Here is a 27,125-nt window from a genome sequence, read left to right on the forward strand (position 1 = left end):
GCCAAGGGCACAAGAACACCACATTTGTGATAGACACTTAGGACAAGAACAGGCTTCCAGGCATTCACAATGTGTAATTAGTTTTACAAACTTATCAACCTGTGTTTTAGAAGTAATCTTTTCTAAATAACTTTTACCCAAATAACTTTGCTGTTCTTATTTTTAGGTCCATTCTGTTTGCCCATGTAAACACAGTAGAAACACTGATACAGGCAGTCTTACATAGATGGACACAGGTTTAAAAAACTACCACTCTGAAAGTATTCCTGGCACCTTCATACCCCCTGGATTCGCTCCAACATTTCAATCAACTTTTCCCTCCTTCATGCTTGCTCCAATCTCCAGATCCTCTTCACATTTCATCCTTAATTCTCTAGCTGGAACAAGCTGAGATCCATTTCTCTTTCATCTTCACTAGCAATGTCTCTGTACTGCAAGGGTGTGGGATGGGCAGCTGCCTTATTAAGTGACCCCAGATAGCTCATGGCTGCACCTTACTCCAACCCCAGCTGAGAGGATTTGTTTTTCAACAGAGGCATTTCAGCCATTAGCAGTTGCTGTTACTGACACATTTGCAGGTGGCAGCACCTGGACTGGAACACATGGAATGTCTCAGGGCAACCTACTGGGCCACTGGAAAAAGTGATTCACTTTTTCCCCACTGTGAATCACTTCCAGAGACTGAAAACATGGTTGTTTCATGCAGTGTAAGAAATCTCAGCCTTTTAACATTTCTTAATTCTCTGCATCTACTCAAATACAGTAAACCAACAGACCACTAAATAACAGAAAATCCATACCCACGGATGTTGGCAGCACTCCCTGTGTACAGGGAAGCAGCAAAGCAATAGGTGAAACATCTGTACTGGTACACCACATTGTCCGAGATTTTCATCTCTCTTGGAGCCACCTCCTGATATTTTCAACCACTGCAGGAGCTTTCCCAGCTTAAGTCTGTGAAAAGTCATCCAATTACCTCCAGATACATGCAGGCAGAGATGATCCACTTAGTGCACCTCTTCCCCCAGTCCCAATCAACACATTAATTAGCTGGCAGGTCTACCCTTATTTTTTCTCCATTGTAGTCACTGAAGTTAAATTCATTGTAGTCTATCCAAAATGTATTCAATTTTAGGATTAGATATTCTATACTTCAATCTGAGAATGTTTTAAATACTCAGAATTAGAGACAAGACTTAGTGGATCATGCCCATGCTCAAGGCTCTCTAATCTGGAATCAACCTGACTGAAGCCCTCCTCACCTTCACTCAGAAGCTGCTTTTAAATTCAGGCCCTTGCTTTTTGTCCTTGTCTGAGCTATGACGCAGCCATATCTGTGCCTGATGATACGTATTGCTGATTTAGATCCATGGGAGTGACTTCCTAGCTTGACCTTTTAGTCTGGCTACTGGATAGGGATTTCCTATGGGATCTGGATTGATGGTTGATTCTGGTCACTCTCACTGTTCTGCATTTCTTGTTACTGTGGGATTAAGTCATTGTCAGTGAGGCCCATGCCTTGCTGCCACCCTCAGCTCCCAGCTCACCTTCCCTGAGCAAGCAAAGTTTGTGGCTTCTGTAGCAGAAGGCTTAGCAGTTTACATGTGTACATGTGCCTGCTATGCTGTGCTTACGCTGGAGAAGTCAAAGAAGGTACACCAGAGAAATGTAGCCACCAGCTGGGACAGAGGTTTTATGAGGACTGTGGGACTGCAGAGCTCCTACAAACAGAAAATTATTTCTATGCAGACTGTGGAGTCCCTTGTGCCACAGGAACACTTCTGTGGTTTGAGACTTCAACCCACAGCAAACTGCTAACATATGGAATGTGACTCAGTACTCAAGGGATAGTAAGAGCCACCTTCTCCATTGACTTCACAGCTGTAAGGTCAATTCATGAATGAATCCTACAGCTCTTTCTCAAAAATAAAACCAAGATAACTTCTCCCTATTCTTATCTCATGTGTTTTCTTCCCATCCTCCAATCTCTCTGCTGTTTATCCCTTCATCCCTAGCTTCTACTATTATATTTTTTTCTCTTTCTCCTCTCTCTTCCATGTTCTCTGTTCCCTCCTCTCCCTCATACTCTCCAGTTTGAATGTTCTGTTTTCAGCTTGAAAGGAAGCAGAAATAACGGAAAGATAGTGCAAGACGTATCTAGTATCTCTGAGAGGAAACCCAGTGAGAAAAACAACTTCTGTTTTTCCCACAGTTTGTTTTGCAGAAATTATTTTAACATAGCTATGCTCTTGCTGGCATAAGGAAGAAGCAGCCTTCTTTGCCAATCTGATTAATTTTATCACTACTGTCTCTACTGTAACACATTTTTCTCCACTTAATGCAATAATTAATATGTCCTGCTATATTGTGTGCGTGTGTGCTATCACAGAAAAGGCAGGGGAGAGTGATTGAAAAGATAATTTTACCAACCGGATTAGCATGCTCTGTTTCCTGTTCTTCCTCATCCTGTACAGATCCAGCTTTCTCCGTAGCCTGGACATAACACTGGTGTCTGCAAGCTGGATACTGTGCTGGCTGCAAGACCACTTCACTGTTCTTTTGCCCATCTCCATCTCTTAGGTTCATCAGTCAAGCCTCTTTAGACCCTTCACAGAACACCAGCCAGGAACGTAGTTTTCACAGCAATTGTTAAAGTTTAGAATCACATTCATGAACTGATGAGCCTCAGAACACTCCATCCATGTGCAAGTGGTAAGAGATATGTGTAGTTGTGATAGCACTGTAGGGTCCTCATTGGGATGCTCTCTGAAAAGAGGAAACAATCAGAAGGCAAATCAGGCTAAAGGAGACAGAGGCAAATGGTAAAATGAACACAAGTTACTCTACACTGGAGAAGGCAGAGACAGAGAAATGAGGAGCTGGGTGATGAGATCTGCTAGGAATGTCCCTGGTATTGATCCATACTGCATATTTGTGACCAATAAAAATTGGCCCTTCATGGGAAAGTGGCAAGAAGCCTCCAGCATCACCTGCTGCTCCTAAGAGCTGATGGACTGTTGTTACATTGTCATTTATAAGAATTTTATTGTGAGTCTTTGAACTGAAAAAGTCTCAACTTTCTGAACTCATTTGTTTGTAAATCAAAATGGTCATGCAAGAAAACTAAGATTCTGGTCTACCACTTGCAAAGAAAATCTGGAATTGTTTTGTAATGGGTAAAATTAATTTTCAATAAATATTCTAATTCAAAAGATAAGTCCAAAGAGTTAAGCTTGATGTTTGGAATTCACTGGACTTCATGCCTTTGAATCAAAAGGGCCTTATAACACTGACTAAAACCTCAAACACATCTTCCTCTTCCTCACCCCCAGACAGGAATCACAGCCATTCCCATACAGTGAATTATCATCTAAGACTTCTGATTGTACCTCTGTTTGTCTTCATGAGCTGCAGAGGCCTGATGCCCCATGAAACTACAACACAGATGGAAAACTGTCAAGCAAGTGTGAGCGTAATACTGAAAGCCTAACAGAGCACCTCTTCCCAGTGAGAAGCCTGTTCTTGGAGTAAATGACAAACTGGGTAATGCTGAACAGGGATTTATTTAGCTGAGCACTCACATCAGCATCAGTGTCCTAGGATAAGCATAATTCTGAGTCCTGGTAATTCTCTGAATAGTTTTGCAATAAACAAGGGTTCAAGCCGAATGAGAAGACTCTCAGGACCTAAGCAGTGTAGTGTTGTTTTTTCTACCCCTTAAAGAGAAAGAATCTGGCAGACATTTAGAAACACAACTTCTGGAAAAAATTACAGATTTTTTAAAAGCCAAACAAATGCTCTTACCAATCCATTGCTCTTCTAGCAGTTGAGAGAGGTCTCAGTAAAAAGTCAGTAAGGGCAAGATATGAGTGAGTGATTTATTGTTTAAGGCAAAAAAACCTCAGATGCATTATTAAGCAGGACATTCAGCATTATTAAGCAGGACATTCAGCTTTGCCTTTGTGGGTTGTTTTAATTTGATGAATACATTCCTGTGCTCACTGAATAAGCTCAGGAGATCATATACAAAAGTGAGAGGCACCCACTGTTTAAATACAAAGCCATAGAAAAGAGAAAGCTTTCTGTCAAGCAAAATGTACTTCAAAAATCCAGCAGCTGAAAAATTCGTGTCCCTCTATCAGTAAACAAACATACCTCATGGGTCGGTTTGCAGACAACCTGCATTTCCTTTTTCTTTCATGAAAAAGATCTAGGCAAGGGGGATTGTGTCTGTGTTGAGGAAAGGTCACTGTTAAATGGGGAAAATTAATGTGCCCTCCCATGAGAATTCAAAGTCCAAGAAGAGGAACTGAATTTGTCTCTGCTGTCATGGGAACTACTGGCCTGGGGTCAGCTTGGTAGAGAGCTCTGTTTTTCAGAAACAGTAGAGAAAAAGATGGCAAGGAATGATTTTGCCATTCCTAGCAACTCAAGGGCAGCTGATGCCTAATCTTGCAAGAAATACCTGTGCCCAAGATAAGGCACTTTCAGGTCCAAAAATGAAACATGCTGCCAAGACAGGATTGTTTCAGCCATCATAGAGTTATTACTTGAGAGACCATAGAGTCCATGGTATTCAATACTGCAAATCACATGTTAAGCAAGGGATTATAATCCTCCCAAGCACTGGAGACATATGTTTATCTTTGGAGCCATAGGTGTGCAATGGTGTGCAGGGGTAGGGTTAATTTTCTTCGTAGTAGCTGGTATGAGACTGTGATTTGGATTTGTGCTGGAAACAGTGTTGATAATTCAGGGATGTTTTAGTTCCTGCTGAGCAGTGCTTACACTGAGTCAAGGCCTTTTCTGCTTCACACCATCCCACCAGTGAGTAGGCTGGGGGTTCACAAGAAGATGGGAGGGGACACAGCCAGGACAGTTGATCCCAAATGACTCAAGGGATATTCCCTACTGTATGACATCATGCTCAGCATAGGGAAGAAGAGGGAAGACGAATGTTCAGAACGACGGCATTTGTCTTCCTAAGTCACCATAACATGTAACAAATGGAGCTCTGCTTTCCTGGGGAGGGCTGAACACTTGCCTTCCCTTAGGAAGTGGTGAATTAGTTCCCTGTATTGTTTTGTTTCTGTGCATGGATTTTGCTTTACCTATTAAAACTGCCTTTATCTCAAGCCGCAATTTTTCTCCCTTTTACCCTTCCCTTTCCCATCCCACCACAGGGAACTGAGTGAGTGGCTGTGTGGTAGTTGCCAGGTGGTTAGACCAAAAAGGGTACATTTCCAGTGCCTTTTATATCAATACGTTTTGTTAAACACCGAAAGCCTCCAACACTTATGAGTAATGGCCAAGCTACTCCCTCGTGCAGGTTTTGTGCCTCTGCTCCATCGGCTGTGTTATCAACCAAATCTCCACTTGTGCCTCATAGGAAGCAGCCAGCCCTCACTCTAAAGAAGTCTAAAGAGAAGGGAAACCTTGGAGGTAGAACAAGTCAACAGATACAAGGAGGAGACAACTATTGTTGAGATAAAAAAGGCAGGATGGAAAAAATTTTCTTACAATCTGTACCAAAACGACACCTAATGATGGGACAGGCAAAGTCACAGCTCACACTGGTGATAGTCAGGCCTGCTCAGGTGTGAAATTTCATGACTACTCAATTTAAGTAAATATACTATCAGGCTTTAAACACTGTCTAGCCCGTGAAGTTTGGAGTCTTCCCTAAATACCATTCACAACCCTCCCACTGACACACATGTGTAGTGTTTGGATATCTGTTTACACTCACGGAGTCTCCTTCTCTTTCTGTCAAGAAGATGGAAGTAGAAAATAAAGGCAGAGTGGAGAAATGCCAGGCTAAGAGAAAAGGAACAATAATAGAAAAGGAAGGGGGAAAAAAAGAGTCTGAAACTCACATCTAATAGTTCCAACCCCCAAACCCAAACATGGAGCCAGAATATGACTGATTATGAGCTCTCTTCTCTTTACAGCTTTGCACACAAGCATGATTTTATGTCAGGACAACTCCTGGCATCACTGACTGTTCTTCCTCAAATGCATGCTCAGCAGTCACTATTCTTCCTTTTTTTGTCACTGAGTGTAGCTGAAATCAAAACTCTGTGGTTAGCTGGTAGTCTTGGGCTTTTTTTGGCCCCAAACCACCTCTTCAATCAACACTGACATAATGTCTCAGAGTAGATTCATATGTAGATGATTGATTAATAGGCAAACTTTCTATCTCTTCACCAGAGGACAAGGAAGAAGTTTGCTGTTTGGAACTAATGATAAAAATTTCTACCTCCTCTCTTCACCTTGAGAGTAATAAATAACCCCTAGGTTATGAGAAGGAATTAATTATCCATGTTTATTCACACATCTGATTCACAAAAAGTACACTCCACTGAAACATAGTTACATTGAATCATGAACCTGTCCAAAAAGAACCACTTCCCTGCCTTTCTTACCACTCTTACTCTCAAAAACATAATTCTGGTGAATTGAGAGATTCAGTCATCCTGTTTCTTCACTTTAAGACCTGATTCACAGGGCTCCTTGCCAATTCCTTACCCAAAGTAACACTATGTGGGCCTCACCTGAATGCTGAGTGGTCTCCAAGGCGGGTGTCTTTTGACTGTCTCATTTATTGCAGACGCTGAGTCAGTGCAGACACAAATGTCAGGGGGACACCCAGAGCCCGACCCCTTCAAACGAGCCTGGACTCCACTTTTCCCTTTCAGTTGTCCTGTTGTAGTCTTCAGCACCAGGTTTGATTTCAGAGAGTCCCAGAATGGGTAAGTTTGGGAGGGACCAAACTTATCATCTGGTCTGTCACCCCTGCTCAAGAAGAGTCATCCTAGAGCACATTGCACAGAATTGCATCCAGGTGGTTGTGGAATATCTCCAGTGAGGGAGACTCCACAATCTCTCTGGGCAACCTGTTCCAGAGTGTGGTCACCTGAACAGTAAAGTTCTTCCTGATGTTTGGGTGGAACTTACTGTGCATCAGTTTCTGCACAAAAGATTTGTTCTCTCTGACATTCTTGACCTTAGCGTAGGTCCTGCAATTAGGTTCCCGATCAGATGTCACGAAACTAAGAGGAATAGGGAAGTTCACTGTTACACTTTGCTTAAACAATTTCCCAGAAAAGTGATATTTCTCTGCAAGTAAGATGTAATGATCTCCTGACAGAGGCTGAACTTTACTGCTTGTTCCCTTTTCTGTTGATCTGCATTCAGAACCTGTCCTTTAAATCATTATTCTCCTTGTGTGCAATGTTTTCTGAAAGGAAAATTCATTTCCATAAAGTTAAATACTCATTAAATAAAATATTAGTTTGCATTGTTGATGTTGTCTCAAAGACACATTCTTGCTAAGCCTGACATGTATAAAACTGTCTCCATCCAGTAGCACTAGAACTGTGGATTCTGCTTAAACCAAACCCACACAGCTGAGGGATAAAAATTCAAGCCACACTCTGGCTACATGTTTAATTTAAGTGATATCACCCTGCATCAGTAGAAGTGAGGAAAATACACTCAAATGGAGACAGTGTAATTTAACATATATTTAGATCTTTTTAATCTTAGGAAAAAAAGGAAGGGGACGGGTGGTATTTAAATAAATGAGAGGCAGTGGAGTCTCTTACTGTTTCCTCCAGCCTAGACTGCAGTCTCTTTGAAGAGGGCACTGTAGTTTTGGGCAATACTTTCAGCATCTGAAAGGAGCACAGCTCAGGCAACTTTGGATTACATCTTCCACAGTGTACACAGTTTTTTGTGAATCAGTGCCAGCTGGAAGTGCTTTGCAAATAAAAAATTAAAAAGCTAAAAGAAAAACAGAGTGGACCAAAGAGAGGAAGAAGAAGGGAAAGGCGCTTGACAAAAATTTCAGGATATACTGTAAAAATGAATGTTGTCCACAGTGTGCAGACGTGAGCTTGAGAGCAAAAACTTTTCATTCCCCCAAAGGGCACACATACACTCTCCTTCTTCATGCTTTCCCAGATTTAAAAAAAAAAAAAAAAAAAAAGAGAGAGAGAAAGGGAGATGTGTAAGCTTATCCTTTCCAGTTTTTTCTTAACAGGCAGAATTATCCCACTTAGATGGAGAGACCTCAGTGGTGAAAAATGAGGACTGGTAGTGAATACCCATGCACTATGTCTCTTGAAACTTCAGTCATTCATAAGTAATTTCTCTTTGTCCTTTTCATGCTTGTCAAGCACACTCCACACTCTCACTGTGTGTGATTCCAAGCAATACTTTGTTACTCCTCTCACTTAATTTACTCCAATTAATGTTTTGCATCCCTAGACGCAAAGAATCTACCTATCAGATGGAATGTTTCTGCAACAGAGCAATGCTTGGTGAATATGAGATTAAAGTTCCCTTGAGTAGAACTGAGGCATCCCTGTTCAGCAAAGCTGCTACAATAACGTGAGCTTAGGAGCAATGTGACAGTATCACTGAGAGCAAATCCACCACGCTGGTCTCACGGCAGAGTCTGGCACTAGCAGTTATCTTGTTAGTTTGCACAAAAATGACTGTTTCAAGACATAGCTGTGCTAAAAAGGCCTGAAGAGCTTTGTCTTGGGAAAGGTGAAAGGCAGCTTCCTCTGTATAGGCAGGCTGTGAAGTGGTGCCTTTCTTTTTAAAGGCTGCACAAAATTAACTGGTATGTTAATTCCTATCTAAAGTGAAATCAAGTAAGAACTTTTAGCAGCAGCTTAGGGCAGAGGTTCAAGAAAACTCTTCTGATACAATGACCAAGTAGGAGGGATCAGTCTAAATCCCTGGGTTTCTCCTGCTCTGTTTGCTGATAGATAGTGAAAGCAACTTTCATACTTATATATAAAAAGCAGGGCTACTGGGATGGGCTCTTTGACAACAAATACTTCGATTAATCCTTTCAGAAAACACAGAATTGTGAATTGATGAGACACACAAAAAGGCCATTTGTAAATCCATTAAAAAATTTTATCCCAAAGAGACACTTAACTGGACTGAATAGATGGACAAGTCAAGCCTTTCAGCTCCAAGACAGGACATGAAGAAGAAGCCAAATCATCCCTTAGACACTGTGTGTGTCCATAGCCTCTCTTGTACTCCGTGGAAGTTTTGTCAAGCATGTGATGTCACCGACTGATATCACAGTAGCCAGGTATCATCTGCTGGATTTAGTCTTCACCCCCAGGAGCAGGTCATCTCCCAAAAGGAGATCCCGAGTTACATGAACTCTACCAACACTGTACCATGAGTTGCTCAACAAGTACCATGTGCAGCAAGGGCTGATAGGTGTCTTCAGTAGGACGGGCTCCCTTCAGGAGCAGATAAATGGAAAATATCTCCTTCATTTCTCATGACCAATACAAACATGGACAAACACTTTACTTGAAAAGACACATGTAGCTGAAAAAAACGATGTAGTGCAAGGAATCTAGGCATTCCCTCAGTAAGTGCCAAGAAAGACCCAATGGTGGTGGCTCATACCCACACAACCGACAAAGAAACAGCAGGAGAGAGGCCCTGAAAGTGAAGTTCAAACCAGGAGGCTGAAAAAGCAATCCTACATAGTAGCATTCTTCAGTGGTCCTGCTTTTGTACACTCTGTCAGATGACAGAGTCTCAGTGCATGATTGATTAAACTGTGTAGGGAAAGAGGGATTACATTTATTCGTATCTGGTAAAATTTCGAAGCAGAGTAAGTTTATATAAGATGGGTTCCACCCAATCAAAACAGAATCAGCGCTGCTGACATTTAAGATTAAAGACACTATGAGGCAATTCTAAAATGAAAACCAAGGAAATTATGCCAGATGTGGAAAGTAAATTGCTCAGATTGATCTATTTGTGTGTTCTGAAGTCACAGAAAGCTTATGACTCAGAAAAAGGAATAGAATAAAAGGTAAGAAAAACAGAAAGAAAAACAACAACCTGGGTAAGCAGAGCATATAAAACTATACAACCAAATCAGGACAAATGCCCAAATATGTCCATACAAATATTTGCTTTTTAAAGTACATTTTCAATGGCGGAATCATTGGCAAATGCCTTTAAAAAATTAATAGGCATTAAGGAATGTTGATGAAAATAATATATTCAGTGGAACACTAGTGCATAGATTTGCCAGGACAAGGCAAAGGTTAGAACTCTGGAATGAGACCACAGACTCCGCTCAATTGTTAGTGAATGTTTTGACACAGCTCTTGCCCATACCAAAGAGCAAGAAAGGGACAGTTTCCAATATGCAGTGTGGAAAAGGCCTTGTACTGTTGGGGAAGGAGATTGGATACTGAAATGTTCCGTGACTGCTCTTACAGCCAGAAAGGGACCTTGGTCTACTCTATTTGCTAGTATGGATCTAGTCACAGAGTCTACTTTTTTAGCCACTGTGAAAGACTGCTTCATGGAGTTATTTGTGAAAGCACTCATGAGAAGGCAAAGAAACTGATTTAGTCCTGAATAATATACAAGACCTAGTACAAGCTGAAACAACAAAAGGTGTAAGTTTGCCACAATAATGTTTTTAGGAAAAGACTGGCAAAAATAAAAGAAGCCCAAGAAGCTGTTAAAGAATCAAATGTCTTCAGTGACAAAGAAGCTGTTTAAAGAATCAAATAAAAATTTAAAAGTGCACTTAGGCCTTTCATAAGTCTACCCATGCTATAAAATTAGGGTTATCGTAGCCTTAATGTTCTGAAAAAGTAAATGAGGCAAGACATGTAGAGAAAAAGGATAACTTATCTTTTCCAACTAAATCCTTCTGTTTAATAAAACATAATTACTTTCTTTACAAGCCTTGTATAACCTATATTCTTACTCAATTGTTTTCTTATCACATGAATCTGTAAAGGAAATTAAACATTTAACTGCCAAACAAATAATTGAGGTAAATAATCAAGGGCTTTAACAGGTCTCAACATCAGAGAAAAAGAAATACCAAATGAAAGCTTTTGAGGAGTACGCAGAGAAGAATCCAGGCAACTACTGACCAATCAGGCTGGCTTTTGTACAAGATAGGTGATTCAAAATATAATGAAACATAGAAATAGTAGAGAAAAAGCTTCTGGGGAAGAGTTAACATCTCCTCATAAAAGAGAAAAGTCATGCTCATAAAGCTGGTAGAGTTCTTGGAAGAACTCCAGAAGCAAATGGGTACAGGGTTATCCAATTAGTGCATCATACCTAGATGTCTAAAAGCTTGAAGTCTCTAAAAAATGCATCTCCAAGAAGCAGAGATAAAAGGAAGGTTATCATGTAAATTAACCTCATTTTAAAACAGGAAACAAATGAGAAAAATTAATGGCTAGTTTTCATATTGGAGAAAATATTTAAGTGATTTCTCCCAGGAAAATTGTAATCTTCAACATAATTATAAACTATCTGTAAGACTGAGTGATGAGAAGTCTCTCACCTGAGAGATCTGAGTGACAGAGAAAGGTAAAATTTTATCTGGGTTACTCCAACCTAATGATGATGGAGAAAATGTTAAGTTATTAGGTATAAATGGGATTTGACATTAGAATCACAGAACCAGGGATGCTGAAACAACACCATGAATCCGTCATGCACCTGCAATGAAGGAAGTAAACTTGAAAATGTGTATCAGAGTCTTATATACCTCTGAATGCTGCAGGACAAACAGCTTAGAAGACGAAAAAGTACTCATCTCAAAACTTTGCAACGTGTGTGCACGCTGTGAACCAGGAGCTGGAAAATTTTGAAAAAGCGAAAAGGAAAAGCTATCCAGTTGTTTCAGATAGATTTACCACTACTTCTCTAGACAATCAAATTATCATTCACTAAGAAGGACCATATGCTTCTCTACAAACAAGCTGGAAAGTACAAAACAGATCTGCAGAGGATTTGACCTAAAGCTGGCTCATGTTGAGTGAGTTTGCAGAGGAGTTTGGGTTCACCCACTGAAAATCACGGTGAAACATCTGTTGTGCAATATGAGGAGTTGTTAGAATCCAGATTGTAGCATAGGGAATCCTGGTAGGCCCTTGAAAAGGCTTGTAGAAATGGCCAAAAGAGGCATAAGTGCTACTTATTCCCAATGTAGAGAGTGTGACATGTTGTGTTTCTTTTCATGGAAATTTCATCTTCAGAGTGAGAGCAGAAGGGAGCAAGTAGAGAGTGAGGAGAAGAGGCAGAGATCATTCAGTGGAGTTCTGTGGGAATAAGGCTGTGTGTACAACGTGCTTGTGAACAAGAAACCAGAGGGACTGCAGGATCAGTTGGGTTTGTTTTCCGGTACCCTGGAAAGGTACAAGATTCTCAGAAATTCTCCAGCTATCATTCCTTGAGGCCTTGGAGGGCTTTCCACTCTAGGTTTCTTTTTCTAGCAAAAGATTCAGCCCCATTTTCCTTCCTTACTTAAAAGAAAAACCCTGAGATAGCGGAAACACAACAACAGAGCAGTTCAGCATTGACCTTAATTAGAACCACTGAGGTCACAATATACTTTCTCCCCTAATCTCATGCAAATTCAGATAATATGTTTCTGGTTGATGAAGATTATGATAGGGAATAGTAAAGTGATTACTTCAGAGCAATGAAAAGAAAAATGCCTACTGTCGAAACACGGGCAGAATCCTTTATGCTTGAGTGGGCAGTAAGGAAAGGGTTGCAATAATCTCATAACTGCATATACAGTGTAAATAGGGAGCTGTAAAATGTGATTTATAGTACTGAGATGCTCACCTCTCTTTTTTTGACTGCATCGGAAACATTGGTGACTCATCACGCAGATATACAGGCTGAGGGGCTGGAACTACTTAGTGAGAAGCCGTACACAGAGGAGCATGTCATAACTGGCTCCTGAATCATCAGAATGATGATTCCTCTCCTGCATATCAGTTGCTAGCACTGGGAAAGGTAGCAGCAACCTGCTTTTGCACAGTAACTTTGTGGCTCAAGCTAATGATCAGGAAGTTGAAGATCTGGGACTCATGACAGCTTCTAAGTCTTGAATCACCACACCAGGTTACAGTATTGTAAAATGCATTTTACCACCAGCACTGCACCTGGATCTCATGCAGAAGAGAATGGAAGATTCTTAGGATCAGCAACAGATGAAGTTTATGAAAGTTTTCATTCTGTAACCCAGTAAAAAAAGGATTCCTTTAGCAGAGCAGAGCTGTAGATTATGAGCCCTGCTTCCAGCATTCATTACATATTTTATTTAATAATACTTAAATGGATATTGAACAAGGAGTCTCTAGAGCAGAAATTCATTCTGCCCTAAACCAATTATTATAGTTGCAAGGAAAACCACTGCTCAGTTCCCTTAGTTTGACAATGGCATGTTACTCTGCAAGTTCCAGGCTCCTGAAGTGATCTTCAGATGATAATATCCACTCTGTGGATATTATGTGCTTGTGTCTGTAAATCCTGTCTCCAAAATCAGCCTCTGCAAATGCCCAGTGAAGTGCAGAGGGACAGAAGGAACAGAGAGCTCTTAGAGTGCTGATGACAATGCAAATGGGCTCCATTCAAAAGCCACTGAGTTGAATAAAAGTTCTCCCACTCACTATTCTTCTTGATTATCAAACCCTAGCAATTCAAGACCCAGGAAAGTGATGCATATCTAAGATGTGAATCCAGATACAAAATTTGCATATGAATTTAAACATCTCCTTTTAGGACATGCTTAGATAGAGCACAATCATACAGCTTGGAAGTAATTAATTGTGCCACTCTTGAAAGGCAAAAAAAATCCATTGATTACAAAAGGTCTAAATTGAAAATCTCTCAAAGTGGTCATCAATATTCTCTATCAGAGACTGCAACTGCATATCTTTCACTGTCAAGAACACCAAACTCAATTTGCACACCTTTCAAATTTAAAATGGTATTTCTAAGGATGAAATCCTCAAAAAACAATTCATTTCACTGCAATTTCTGAATCAGTGCTGTCCCATTAACCCAGCAGGAGGAGTCAGCTGGCACAAACACAGAACTCATTATCTCTGTCAAATAATGTAGCAAAGTCAGAAGAAAGTGTCCTACCTCACAGGTGGCATAGCTAACATACAGAATTTTTTGAGGCCTGATCAAACAAGCTAATAGTAATTTTATTGTAACCACAACATTTTAACACATGAAAGGAAATATTTATAGGAAGAAATAATATTTTTATTAGTACAGATTTTATATTTGTAAAAAAAGAAATGTTTTTTTAGGAATGCAAGTCCACCCTCAGGTCTGAAATCAAAACCTTTTCACTGGTCACAAAGTGACAGCTCTGAACAAATGCTCTTTCCTTACACCACTTTCTTTACAGCAAAACTGGAAAAAAAATCTCCTCTTTCTCAACACATCTTATTACTCAGGAAAAAAAAAACTAAGGATCAATTACACAGTTAAGATTAAGAATAGTATGTATAAAGAGTCAATGAACTTAAAAGAAAATCATATAGTACTTTAACACTTCGTAATAGAAAAGCTGCAGCAGTTTTAGGCTTGTGCACCTTTCCAGCATTTCTTGCATGCCATTTTCTGTTGCCTGTCCCACTCCCTCCCTCTCACTGAACCTTAGAAGTCCTTGGGTTTTCTTTCAGCCATGTTTCTTCTCCAAATGGTTCTCTACAGGCTACTTTACCCATCCCACTAACGTTACCTTCTTATCCTTAGCATTTGCTATGATATACTGCATATTAACATTAAGAAAGCTTTCCTGGACTTCAACTTTTTTTTTTCACATTTTGTATTTACCCTCCTATAACTATCCTGGGTTTTTTGTTGTTTTGTTTTTTGGGGGGTTTTTAACCTTAGACAATACCTATTTCATGCCACAGTGGAAAGGCAGAGATACGAAAGTTCCTTGGTGACTTTTAGATCTATTTTATAAACACACAGAAGTTCAACAAAATTGCTCTTAAGAATCTAAGTTTTCTTTCCAAGGTTTCCAAGCTTGTCTTCTTCTGTTAAGTCTGCATTTCCTGCCATCAGTTTTGCCAGGCAATCTGATATAAGTGCAAGATGATTGTGATCTGTCACAGGATCATAAGGAGGATAAACTGCTCATTGTGGATAAGTCAAAAAGTTTGAAAAACACCAAAGGCCAATACATGTATTTCATGCCAAATGTGTGAAGACCACTGAGAATGATACTGAGCTACTTCAAGTTTTTCATCATGTTGGACTGGAAGCTTGAAAATGAAACTGGTGTTTATTTGTTCCTTGGTTTGAAGGTTCATTTTCATCAGATAGTTGCAACCTCTTTCAGTTATCTGTCTCTTTGGTATTCATTAATATTTGCCCATTTAACAGATTTCTTTGATCCTCAAAGATTGCTGCCAGGAGAAGTAATCATCTGATTTCAGGATTTTAAAAAGCTGAATAGCCTGCATTTTTGATACATCCTTTTCCTTGCCAGTGATGGAGTCATCATCAGGTACGGGCTTCCCAAGTGTTGTCTTGCCTTCAGAAAGCTGCTTGACTTGGTGGTCTTCCTGACTATTATCCATCTTCATGCTGGGTTTTAGGCTGTGGAAGCAATAGTCACCAACCTGGCACAGGAAAACTGGCTCAGGGCTGTCAGGGTTTAACACCACTAAGTTACCCTCTGACAATGGTTGTTTTCTAGGAAGACCATTTTCCTTCTGTAAGACAGGCAAAGGAATCTTTGTGGGTTCTGAATGTCCACTGAGGCCTAATGGCACAGTAAGATAATCTCCAAACTTCTCCAGGTGCAATTCAGGAGAAGAAGTTAGTGCTTGGCCTGAAACCTGGACCATGACACCAGTTTTCCAAGGAGAAAACTCACGGCAAGAGTGGTCACTGGGGGGCTGGGGCTCCTGTGAGCCACCAGGTGACTCCCCAGCAGTGACAAGTGGCGGATGGGTGGCGGCGCTGGCTGATGGCAGTAACGGGCTCTCAGTGGTGATGTACTCCAAGGGACACTGCTGAGGAGACGTGGTACAGCCGAGAGCTTTTGGAGAGCTCTCCTCTTCTGTTTCCATCTTGGTGCCTTTCCCACAGGCTGGTGGGGCCGGTGAGACTTCTTCCTTATCGCTGAGGTGCTGTATCATTTCCTTCTGATCTGTCAGTAGGTAGGGCTTTGGAGGAGGACCTGCTTCTGGCTCTCCTTGCCTCTGTGGAGCCTGGGGACACTCTTCCCTTGGGAGAGTCACATACTGAAGGGAAACTGATTTCTTACAGAGTTCCACCTGGTCCAGTTCCAAGGGCTGATGTATATCAGGGTAGGAGGACATCACTGGGTTGTACAAGTATGGACCATTGAAAGCAAAGCAAGGGATTGCTGTGTGGGAAGCAATACTTGCATCAGCACTGTTTCTCCTTGAAACAGGAAAGGAATGACCAGCAATCTGACTTGAGCAGACAACTGGGGCATGTTCTGCCTCATTTAAAGCATGGTATGAGTTCTGGAGGTCTGGTGCAACAGGAGAAGCATCTGTCTTTTTAGTCTGCCCTTCAGAGCACTCTGCCAAAGTCTTCGCCTGCCTGAAAGTGGGAAAGTTAAAAGTTGCTCATGAGAGAGATTATTGTGGTAAACATTAAACATACAACAAGCCTATTTGAAAACATGCATGGCTAAACACTGGCTTAGAAAACCAGAAAACTTAGTCTAACCCATGGAGTAAACAATTGTATCCCCTTCTCAAAAGCAACTTGTACAGGCCTTTTAGTGACAGAGTATTTGATTGCATCCTGTCATAATGCAGGAAGATCTTAGAGACTATCATCCACAATGCCACTGTGCTGTTCACTTACCTGTCCAGAACTTGAAGGAAACTAGCCTGCTCCATCTTCTCTGAAAGGCTGTATTTGTTGAAGTCCATCTGGTTGCTTGTTGACCAGTTTCCCAACTGTGCTTTCTGAAAATAAGAAAGCAGACATGACCAAAGAGCAGTGTCCCACTGGCAGTAGAATCATGAAGAAGAACTGTACGTTCCTCGTGGACAAAGGTAGAGTGTGCTGTGTGAAGAACTAGCTGAAGGGCAGGACCTCAAAGGTTTTAGTGAATGGGGCTACATCTGGCTGGTGATCAGTCACCAGCAGTGTACCTCAGAACTCAGTTCTAGGGCCAGTTCAATATATTTATCAATGATCTCAATGCAGGATTTGAAGGCACCATTAGCAAGTCTGCTGACAATCCCAAACCGGGAGATTCTGATGACTCTCTTGAGAGACAAGAGGGCTTGCAGAGGGATCTAGATAGATTGGAGCATTGGACAATCATCAATGGAATGAAACCTAACAAGACCAAATGCCAGATTCTCAACCTGGGACAGAGTAATGCTGGGTACAAGTACAAATCAGGAGAGGAGTAGCTGGAAAGCAGCCCTGCAGAAAGGGCTGGGGGTGCTGGCTCAAATCAGTGTGCACTCTGATAGCCAGGAGGGAAAACTCTATCCTGGGGTTCTTGAAAGATGGCATCATCAGCCAGTCAAGAGAGGTAACTATCCTGCTGTATTTAGCAATAGCGATGCCTCACCTTGAGTACCATGTGAAATTCTGGGCCCCACAGTTTAAGAAGGATGTTAAGGTACTCAAATGCATCCAGAGGAGGACAACAAATCTGCTAAAAGGGCTGATTTGGAGAAAAGGAGGTTGACAGGCAATCTCATCTCTCTCTACAGCTTTATGAGGGGGGAAAGTGGAGAGGGAGGTGCTAGTCTCTTCTCCTGGATATCCAGTGATCAGCACTAGCTGATTAAGTTTGTTAATGACACTCGATTATTTCAGTCAGTTAAAATTTTTAAGTACTGAACATTTTCTAGCTTGATTTTACATCACGGTGGTGCTAACAAGCACAGCACAAAGAAGTCTGCTGGTATAAATAAAAAAACACCGTTATGTTGAGTAGGACCAGAACTTCTCCTAAAAATAATTCATCAGCTAATGAAAACAACTGGTCATTGTGGACTAGGAAACAAGAAGAGGTCTTAAGTTTTTTGGAAGTCCTGAAAAAGAGAGAGAAATAATGAACCTTTCAAGGTACAGTTCCCTCTTACCCCCACATAGCTCTGGATCAGGAGACTCTTTCTGGGGTTTGGAATCTTTTCCTCCCACATTTTCTTCTTCCTGCAGCAACAACACAGAGTTTTCAAGATTTGCATCTCAATGTGACTACAACCAGAAAAGACTGCACCCCATACACCATGCTGCTCTGCACAGCGAGGCACCACCAAGGTGCTGGCACAGCACCACCCAACTCTCACCCTTGCACAGACATGGACAAGGCTGCCCACCCAAGGTTCATCTCCACACAGACCTCTCACTCCTGGGGGACAGGAAGTGCCTCAGCCTTTGTGCCACCCATATGGCCAACAGGTTGCTAAATCTCCTGGTTGCAACACAAGCCTACCTGAGGAAATATTTATAGCTGCAACAAGCAAATATTAACAGAGTGATGATGAGAGCTGGGAGTATCACCGGGAGAACCACTGGTGGCAGAACTGAAACAGAGAAAAGAGAAATAGGTATCCACCTGTAGAGCGGTCATTTCCAACAACAGGCTTTTCACTCTGGTCACTCTTCTACAGGCAGATCAGGAAAATGCAGGGGATATGTCGAGAGACAGGATCATAAGGCTTTCAAACTGTTGGAATACCCTCCAAAGTAGGACGAACCAAACATGGCCTGAACAGCTTACTGACTAAAGGAGTTAATTGTTACCTTTACTGATACATTTTTTAGTTCTTACTGACATCAGAGTAAACAATTTATGCTGTTAAGAAGATGGTTATAAACGTCACTCCATCATGAACAACAGGCATGTCTCCAGGCACCTTAGGTCTGCCTGACTCTACAGTTCTGAAGAAATGGGGTCTCAGAGATTTTGTAAGAACTTCCTCTGTTAACAGCCACGACAGCACACCAATTTCTTCCTGAGTACACCCATCAAAATTTGCCTGACACTATCACCACTACAAGTTTCCTCAGAAAAAATCATATGAGATCATATTACTTTGGGCACAAGACCATATGAGGGCAGATATTCTGCCTCTAAGTCCAGAAACAGCAAAAAGATGTAAAGGTTTTATCTCCAGCATACCCCACTATGTGTTTTTACACAACCCTATAGTCATTGTACAAATATAAAAAGCAGATGGCTTATATTCTGTCTTCTTTCAGTCTGAGGCTCTTCAGTCACTGACAGCACAATGGACTAATGGAATCAGGAAACAAGGATGATCTTTTGGGAAGGATCTTTGTTTGATTCTCCATGTGGAAAATTTTAAGTTTAGTTGTACTCACCTTATGAAGGCAAGTATGAAAGAAGCTTAAAAGGTCATTCACCTCATTCACTAGCATTGTTGATGTACTGCAAGGATGCAGGCAGAGAAGCTGCTTTAAGTGACTCCAGATAGCTCATGACTGCACCTCACTCCAACCTCAGCTGAGAGAATGCATTTTCCTAAAGAGGCATTTCAGCCATTAACAGTCCACAAAAACCTTACGGAAGCAGCCTGCATGAAAAGTACCATTCTCGGTCTTCCAGGTGAACTCCTCACTCCATTTACTCCAAGGCCCCTCATAACCCAGAGGCATATTCACCCTTGCACGCATTTTCCCCCTGTATTCTGTAGATGCTGCCAGCATCTGCAGGGTGAAGATGAAGGGAGGTTCATCATTGCTGATATTTAACTTCTGGAGAGTCTGGAAAGAGGAAATAAGGACAAATGACAGAGGTGAGAAGAAGTTTCTTTCCACTTGTCCGGCAAAGAAATATCCAGGACTCCTGCATTTTGTGAGCGTTACCTTTTCATATCGGTTGTTTTCCCAGTATTCAACTTGATATCTCTGTGTTATGAAGTCATATCCCATAGTGTGTTTTACCCATCTCAGTTCATACTCTTGGTTCTCTGTTGCTGTTACTGACACATTTGCAGGTGGCAGCACCTGGACTGGAACACATGGAATGTCTCAGGGCAACCTACTGGGCCACTGGGAAAAGTGATTCACTTTTTCCCCACTGTGAATCACTTCCAGAGACTGAAAGCATGGTTGTTTCATGCAATGCAAGAAGTCTCAGCTTTTTAACATTTCTTAATTCTCTACATCTTCATTTTCTACTCAAAGACAATAAACCAGCAGACCACTAAAATAAGAGAAAATCCATACCCACAAATGTTGGCAGCATTCCCTGTGTACAGGGAAGCAGCAAAGCAATAGGTGAAACATCGTTACTGGTCCACCATGTTGTCAGAGATTTTCATCTCTCTTGGAGCTACCTCCTGATATTTTCACCCACTGCAGGGAGCTCTCCCATCTTTAGTCTGTGAAAAATAGTTCAAATACCTCCAGATATGTGTAGGCAGAGATGATCCACATGGTGCACCTCACTGGGTAGAGGATTCCTACCTCACAGAGTATTGCAGGGGCCATGGCACAAACCCACAAGAGCTCCACTGGCTTCTTGAGAAACCACATGGTGACACACTCCCCACAAACACCTCTTACCACTGCTCTCTGTCACCTGGGACGCTCTTGAAGGTCAATCACAGAGAATTCAGCAGGTTGAAAATCACTCATTGAGAAGCTCTGAGTTACAACCTGAATTTCTGCACAGCAGTTTCTGTCACCACCACCTTCCTCTGAGTAACAAGTGCCACTGAGGAACTTCACACCTACATCCCAGAGCTCTGGCCTAACACAGTTCCTTTCTTCATCAGTAATTGATTCTTCTCCCGACTCCCTTTTCTTCCTTGCCACTGTCTTCAGCCCCACCTGCTCAGACAGGCATCTCTCCAAGAAAGAAAGGAGAAAAGAAGGAAGAAACAACACAGTAACTAACTATTCTTGTAGGTTTCAATCAGTTTCTCCTCCATCTTGGGCCGGACAGATACACTGTACTGGCTCTGGCTACTGGAATTGCTAACAAGGATCTCACAGCTCTGGACGACATACGGGATGTGGGGCAAAGACTTCTCATGCACAGGAGAGCATTCCTCTTCTCTGAGGGGAGAAAAAGAGGTTGAACTGAAATCAGAGCAAAAACTCCATGGGAGAGACACAGACTTGCTGCCATGGGCAAAGCACGTACTCTGATGCTGGAGCGGCCCTGAAGAACAAGCCAAAGAGGACAGAGGTGGTGATTGCCTTCTTCACTTCCCAGCTGCATCTCAGACGATCTCCACCATTGAAGAGGCAGCGAAGGTTCCCGGGCTGAAGGCCATCTTCAGAAAAACAAGTGACAGGAAAGGTCTGGCTTCTCAGCCAGAGCTTCCCACCCCGCACAGCCCCTCTCCATCCTATACTACCTTCAGGGGTCTTCCATGATGTCTCCATGCTCCACTCACTGTACAGCCCAGAGAAGCCACTGGCCTGCCCTGGTCTGGCTCGCACACGGGCAACGTAGCTGCTCCCTGGGACGAGGTCCTCACGGCTGAGACTGCAGTGTGTGGTGTTGGAGAGCAAGAGCGAGGCAGCTCCCTGTTGTTGGAGGATAAAAGGGAGTGAAAGGGAGGGTGGAAATCAGGGAGTTGGGGATTGGAGAAGAGGGATGGAGGGGGGAAAGAGTGAAAGGAGATGACTGCCAGGTGGCATCTCCCAACAGTCACACACATGCAGTGGTCTGTGCATATGCTGCCATGCAGTGGTCCTGACTCCCATAGCACAGGGGCTTCAGCATGGCAGTATGGCACAGGAAGGGTAAGGCACAGGAACTCTCAGGCACAATCTCCCCCAAAAAGTAGGGCAACTCCTGCAGCCTGCAGAGTCCTGACTGTCTTCAGCACCAGCTACACATGTTCATAACTCTGCTCAGTGCAGAACTATGTGGGAATCTGGCCAGGATTCTTCCCTTAAAAACTAAAGATTAAGCTGACATGTACAGAAGAGAAACATATGAAGATCCAGGGAAACAACAGAGCAAAGGATATGGATTCCTAAAAACTAAAAAACCAAAAACAATCAATCAAACAAAACCAAAACCAAACCAAACCAAACCAAACAAACAAGTCCTAAAAAACAAATAAACCAACAAAAAACCCCACCAAAAAACTTTGAAACACATCTTTCTCCATGGGGGAGCAACTTCAAATGGATTTTGCCATTTTCCCCACATGAACTCACAGCCTCCCATTGGAACATGATTTAATTCAGTTTGGGAGGGATTCAGGGCAAAATCAATTCCAACTCAAAATCCAAGCACAGCATCCTTTTTTTTTTTTTTTTTTTTTTTAGTGGAGAAGAATCTTTTCTTTCATTTCAGGATACATGGTATTTCACTGGGCAAGTCACTTGCAAACAGAAAAAGAGCCCCTTCTGCCTGACCCAAAAAACATTTGTTGCATCTCTTCTTTGTGCCTGAGAATGGAAAGGCCATTCATTCACACAACTTTTACCACAGACTTTCAATTGCCCAAAATGCTGCAGCTCAACCCAGGACAGCTCAGCTCCTCCACTCTTACCTCCCAGGACTCCCATTCCCGCTTGTAAGTGACTTCATACTCCAGCACACTGCCCAGCATTTGGCTTCCATCAGCTGTTTTCCAGGTGAGCAAGAAGTCTCCTGATGTCATTGAGGTGACTGAGAGGTTCTGAGGTGGGAGTGGCTGAACTGCAAGGTGAAGGCACAACACATGAGTAGAGATAGTGAGGGAAGGACACAAAGAGGGGAAGAAAACATCTAGGTAAGCTTCCCCATTTCCAAAGTATCTTAGCCCTGCCACACCAAGTATCTTCTGCTTGAGTAACTCCTGAGATGATACCAAGCCCACTTGTTCCCAAAAACCTCCCCTTTCCTCTCCCTGCCCCACCCTTTCAACGTGTAACTCCTTGGCAGTTTTCACAATGGAAGTGGAATTCAGTTCCTGGCTGAATGGCAAATACAGTCCCAAAGATCCTTAAGATTCATTGGAAAATGAGAATGTGGTATTTAAGTCTTACCATTTTGGAAAAGATCAACATTTAGTTCTGCTTGAAGCATCTTGTTAGGTTTGAAACCATAAACATCTTCTACCCCCCTTCCAAAATAGTCTGTAGAGTTGTGACAAACCCAGTGCACAAACACGTCTGGAGTCTCATGTAAGTCATCTTCCGTCTGGCGTTTGCAATACATCTCCTTGTTCTCCCTGTGTATAGAGTCATCTATAAAGATCTGATTTGGAGACCTACAGTTAACACAAAATTAAACACCTGAAACTAATTTCATCCCATTCTGTTGTTATAATTTACTAAGGTACTTATATCCTCTTCTCACTGTATGTATTAGTCCTGTTTTGCATCAGTTGATAGGATAAATATTTTTAACACCACAATTTTTGTCAAAATGCCTTCCCATTTCAAAGTTGTACAGCAGAATGTTATATTTTAGTACCAGTCTGCTATTGTTACTTTTTAGCCTAGCTCCATGTAATCTCATATTTTAGGTGAGAAATAGTATGATGAAAATTAATGTCATGTAAATGCACCTTTTACTCAGAGTGAAAGGCAGTAAAGTTCTGATGATCCTTAACTTATTGAAGGCATTCATTTTACAGTCCCAAAAAGATACTTAAAAAAAGATACTCCAACCAAAATGTACTTCTGTATCCTTTGTAGTTCTGTTCTGACAAGGGACCTTAAGCATTCATTAAAGAGTTCATCCAAAATGTTAATCATTCTTTCAGATAGCCTTTCTCCAGGCCAAGGAGCATCATGAAAATTAGAAACAGTATTTTAAACTAGGCAGGAGAGGTTAATCTTTGTGTGTTTGCAGTAGCCTTAGCTGCTGGAGAGATGTGTTGCTTCTTTTTGTACTCTCTGGAATTATTTTTGTGCTTATGGCTTCATGCCCAGTATATTACATTGTTCCAGTTCAGATGAGAAATATTAACTTGTGAATATTTACGGCCACACACTGTCTTCCAGGATAAGATGGAGTCTTCTAGCCAACTATATGTCAGCAAGCATTATTCAGCAATACTGCTAGCTTTAAAAGTTGGGTATTAGCAAGAAAACCAGGGATACTGCTGAAGTATGGGTGGGACTGACCATACCTGTGCATAACCTTAAACAAAAGAGTCAGCCCAAGGCTTGTGAAGTCCTAAAGATATTTCTATCTACTCTACTCTACCCTACAGTTTGGAATTTAGTCAACTATTCTTCATCTATGAGCCGATCATGTTTAATTGTTGGCCATTTTGATTTCAGCTGTGTGACTGCCCACTGTTTAATGTCCGCTCATCTGAGGAGTTCACTTCAGTCACGTTTCTTGATCCACACATTCCATCAAGTAACAATGTTCCAGAGAATCCTCTAAAAGTCCAAGTAACTTTATATAATCTTTTCCCAGAAGTATTAACTTCAAGATCCTGTTCCAAAGTTCTTCCACCAATTTCAGCTGCGTTTAGGTCTATTAATTCTTTTGTTTGCAATGAAATTAAGAGTTCTTTCTCTTTCCTTTCCTTCCTGTATCCACATACTCTAAATCATTTTCTTCTCAGCCATCCATCTTTGCCTTCCTCTCTCCCTTAACTATTCCTCCCTTCTATCCTTTCTCACCCTCACAATCAATCCAGTCTGGCGATTTGGTTCCCTTTTCAAAAGGAAACAGATGTAACAGAGAGATACTGTCATAAACACATCAGTATCTCTGGGAGGAAAACCGATAGCACAGATGAACTTACCAGTCTTCTCTATCTCACAAACAGACAGTCTATACATGTTTCTCAGAAGTGATCAAAACCACACTCTCAGTGATGCTTCTAAATTGACAAAATGACATGGGGAATGCCTCCTCTCTTTTGGGTTTACAAAAACTATATTGTCTCCTCCATTATTAGCATCCTGTATGCCCCATCTTATTTCTAATCTATTATCTCACAACAAAATTATGGAAAATAATTGTAAAGGTGATAAAAATAACTCCACTAGCATAGCCTGTTCATTATTCCATTCCTAAATGAGGCCTCAGAAGCAGATACAACTTTTGCTTTAACCCAATGACAGAAAAAGGTGGGTATGTTTTCTTAAAATCTGCCTGCTGGTCCCTAGGATTCCAAGTTTTGGCCAATTTCGCTTCAGATTTTTATCCAGCTCAGCACATTACAGGTACTTACATTATAACATTATCCCTGTGGTAGAGAATCATACCAACAAGATCATGAGCCTCTGAATGCTCCATCCATGTGCAGGTGACCTGTGAGTTGTAGTCATTCAAGCAGCTCAAGCTTTTCATAGGGATACTCTCTGAGAAAGGAATTCAAGGAAAAAAAAAAAGTTGCAGTGACTACAAATGTAAATAGTGAGAGACAGTAGGATTTCAAAAGGGATAAGGCACTGATAAGAGTACTTTCCTCTTGGCACCAGAAAATTATAGAATTGTAGAATGGTTTGGGTTGGAAGGAAGATTAAAGATCATCAAGTTCCAACCCCCCTGCCATGGGCAGGGACACCTTCCACTAGACCAGGTTGCTCACAGCTCTGAACTTGGCCCCAAACACCTCCAGGTATGGGGCACAACTCAATGACAATATGTGCAGAGTTGTGGCCATTCTGCACATCTCTACAATACACAAGTGTCCAAACCAAGCTATAACTAACAACAACTGAGAACTTTGTGCCTGAAAGGAATGTAATTCTAGCCAAGACATCACTTTTCCAACACTGGTTATTTCCAAGGATTAGTAGATACCATGGACAGCAGGTATATAACAATCATTTCATCTTTGTGTGTTGGTGTATAGACTTCTTTGCACTAACTTCCTAGTAAACATTATGATATTAGAAAGGTATATTTAAAAGTGAGCTGCTCCAGGAATAGTCTTGTTATGACTCAGAATAATGCCCAAACTAATTTATTGGAACTAGATTTACAACCCAGAAATGGCCAGACCTCTTGTGAGGGATAACTTTTTTTTTAAGTTCACAATTATGAAGTTGGAAAATACAGACTTGCCCTTAGCACTTGCATTACAAGGCAATTTGCTTTCTTATCCTGCTTTATTTTCTCTGAAGGTCATATCTGTGCTTTGCTATTGGGATATTGCAGCTTCAGATGAGAAAGATGTCAGCGTGAATACATGAGTATGCTCTCTCAAATAATTTTTCATGAGGAGAGCTACTATCAGCTTGTTTAAGGGGCTTTTTAGGGTAAAGAGTAGTTCTCATTGCATGAGAAAGGAAAGATATTAAACTTAGAAACACAAGCAATGGATATAGCAGATGGTCTATTTATCTGTCAGCAATTCCACACAAAGAAAATCAGGTCATCTGGATGTTGTTCTTGGTAGCCCCCACCACTCTGTCTTGTGTCTGTCCACATGACTCTACTCCTGTACACTTCCACTGGAATTATGCAGCCCTTCATTTTCCTGTTTTCACTAATTATCAGGGTCTACTGCTCCTTTCCATTCACTCAATATCCAGTCAGCTTGTTTATCTCATCCTTTTATCCAGTATTTCACCTGTCTTTACCACCAACATACAACTGATTTGTCTGCACATGCACCTGCCACACATTGTTTTTGATCAAGATGTCAGCTCTCCTACAGTATAGAAGACAGTATAGAAGGAAGCAGAAAAGCAAGCAGAAAATGAGGAAGAGCATTAGCTGAAAGAAGCAAACAGAAACAAAAAGGAAGGCAATAAAGAAAGGAAGGATAAAAGAGAATATAAATTTGAATCTCACCTCGAATGGCTTGAACACTGAAGACCAAATACAGGTTCAGCAGCAGGATGAAAATCTGTTTCATGTTCATACTGTCCTTTGCCTGCAGGCTTGATCCTACTTCAGAAGATCATAGTTTTCTGCTTACTGTGGAGCTGCTTGTTTTCGTTTCACATAAAGAGAAGTAAAACTGAATGAGGAAACTTCTCTAATATTCGTGTTGGAATGACATTTAGAAAGAGCTTCTACCAAGCATTTACTGTAGGGCAAAATTCCTGCCTTCTTGTTGTGTGAGCTTGCAATAAAAGCAAAGAATGAAGCAAATGCGCATTTCCAGGGAAGCGCAGGAATTCTGTCAGCTGAGTAGCAACAAGAAACATTCCTAATCTGTGAAGAGAACTAAGCCTTCAAATTCATTTATCCTTCTTCTCTTTATGCTCAAAGTATTCCTAACAAACCTCAACAGTGTTCTGGTTTTTACCTTTTCTCAAAATATGATCTCCAACAACATAATTCCTGGGAGATACAGTGGCTGAATTTCCATATTCATTCACTTTCAGATTTTTCATCAACATGCTACTTTTCTAGCTGCTCCCCA

General features: G+C 41.4%; 1 protein-coding gene across 6 annotated transcripts in view; it reads right to left on the reverse strand.

Moving 5' to 3' along the window:
* Window positions 1–14,075: 14,075 nt before the first annotated feature.
* Window positions 14,076–27,125, reverse strand: part of NCF4 (neutrophil cytosolic factor 4) — a 68,081-nt gene continuing 55,031 nt past the window's right edge. For 2 of the 6 annotated variants that reach the window (XR_007629922.1, XR_007629923.1), the window contains 2 exons: window positions 26,549–26,685; window positions 24,978–25,107 (listed from right to left, as the gene is read on the reverse strand). Coding sequence is in view for 3 of the 6 variants with exons in the window: in XM_050323741.1 (XP_050179698.1) it covers window positions 15,228–16,428; window positions 16,699–16,802; window positions 17,943–18,012; window positions 18,296–18,386; window positions 19,416–19,590; window positions 19,693–19,838; window positions 20,729–20,889; window positions 20,978–21,366; window positions 22,347–22,495; window positions 22,825–23,009; window positions 24,978–25,107; window positions 26,549–26,618 (2,871 nt within the window). In the remaining 3 variants the exon portion in view is untranslated. Of the gene's footprint in view, window positions 16,429–16,698; window positions 16,803–17,942; window positions 18,013–18,295; window positions 18,387–19,415; window positions 19,591–19,692; window positions 19,839–20,728; window positions 20,890–20,977; window positions 21,367–22,346; window positions 22,496–22,824; window positions 23,010–24,977; window positions 25,108–26,548; window positions 26,686–27,125 lie in introns of those variants that run through there. The other 4 variants (XM_050323743.1, XM_050323741.1, XM_050323742.1 and 1 more) reach the window with 4 other exon arrangements.

This window comes from Myiozetetes cayanensis, unplaced genomic scaffold (genome assembly GCF_022539395.1).
Source record: "Myiozetetes cayanensis isolate MyiCay16 unplaced genomic scaffold, myiCay2020 scf3, whole genome shotgun sequence".
In the NCBI taxonomy this organism is placed as follows: Eukaryota; Metazoa; Chordata; class Aves; order Passeriformes; family Tyrannidae; genus Myiozetetes; species Myiozetetes cayanensis.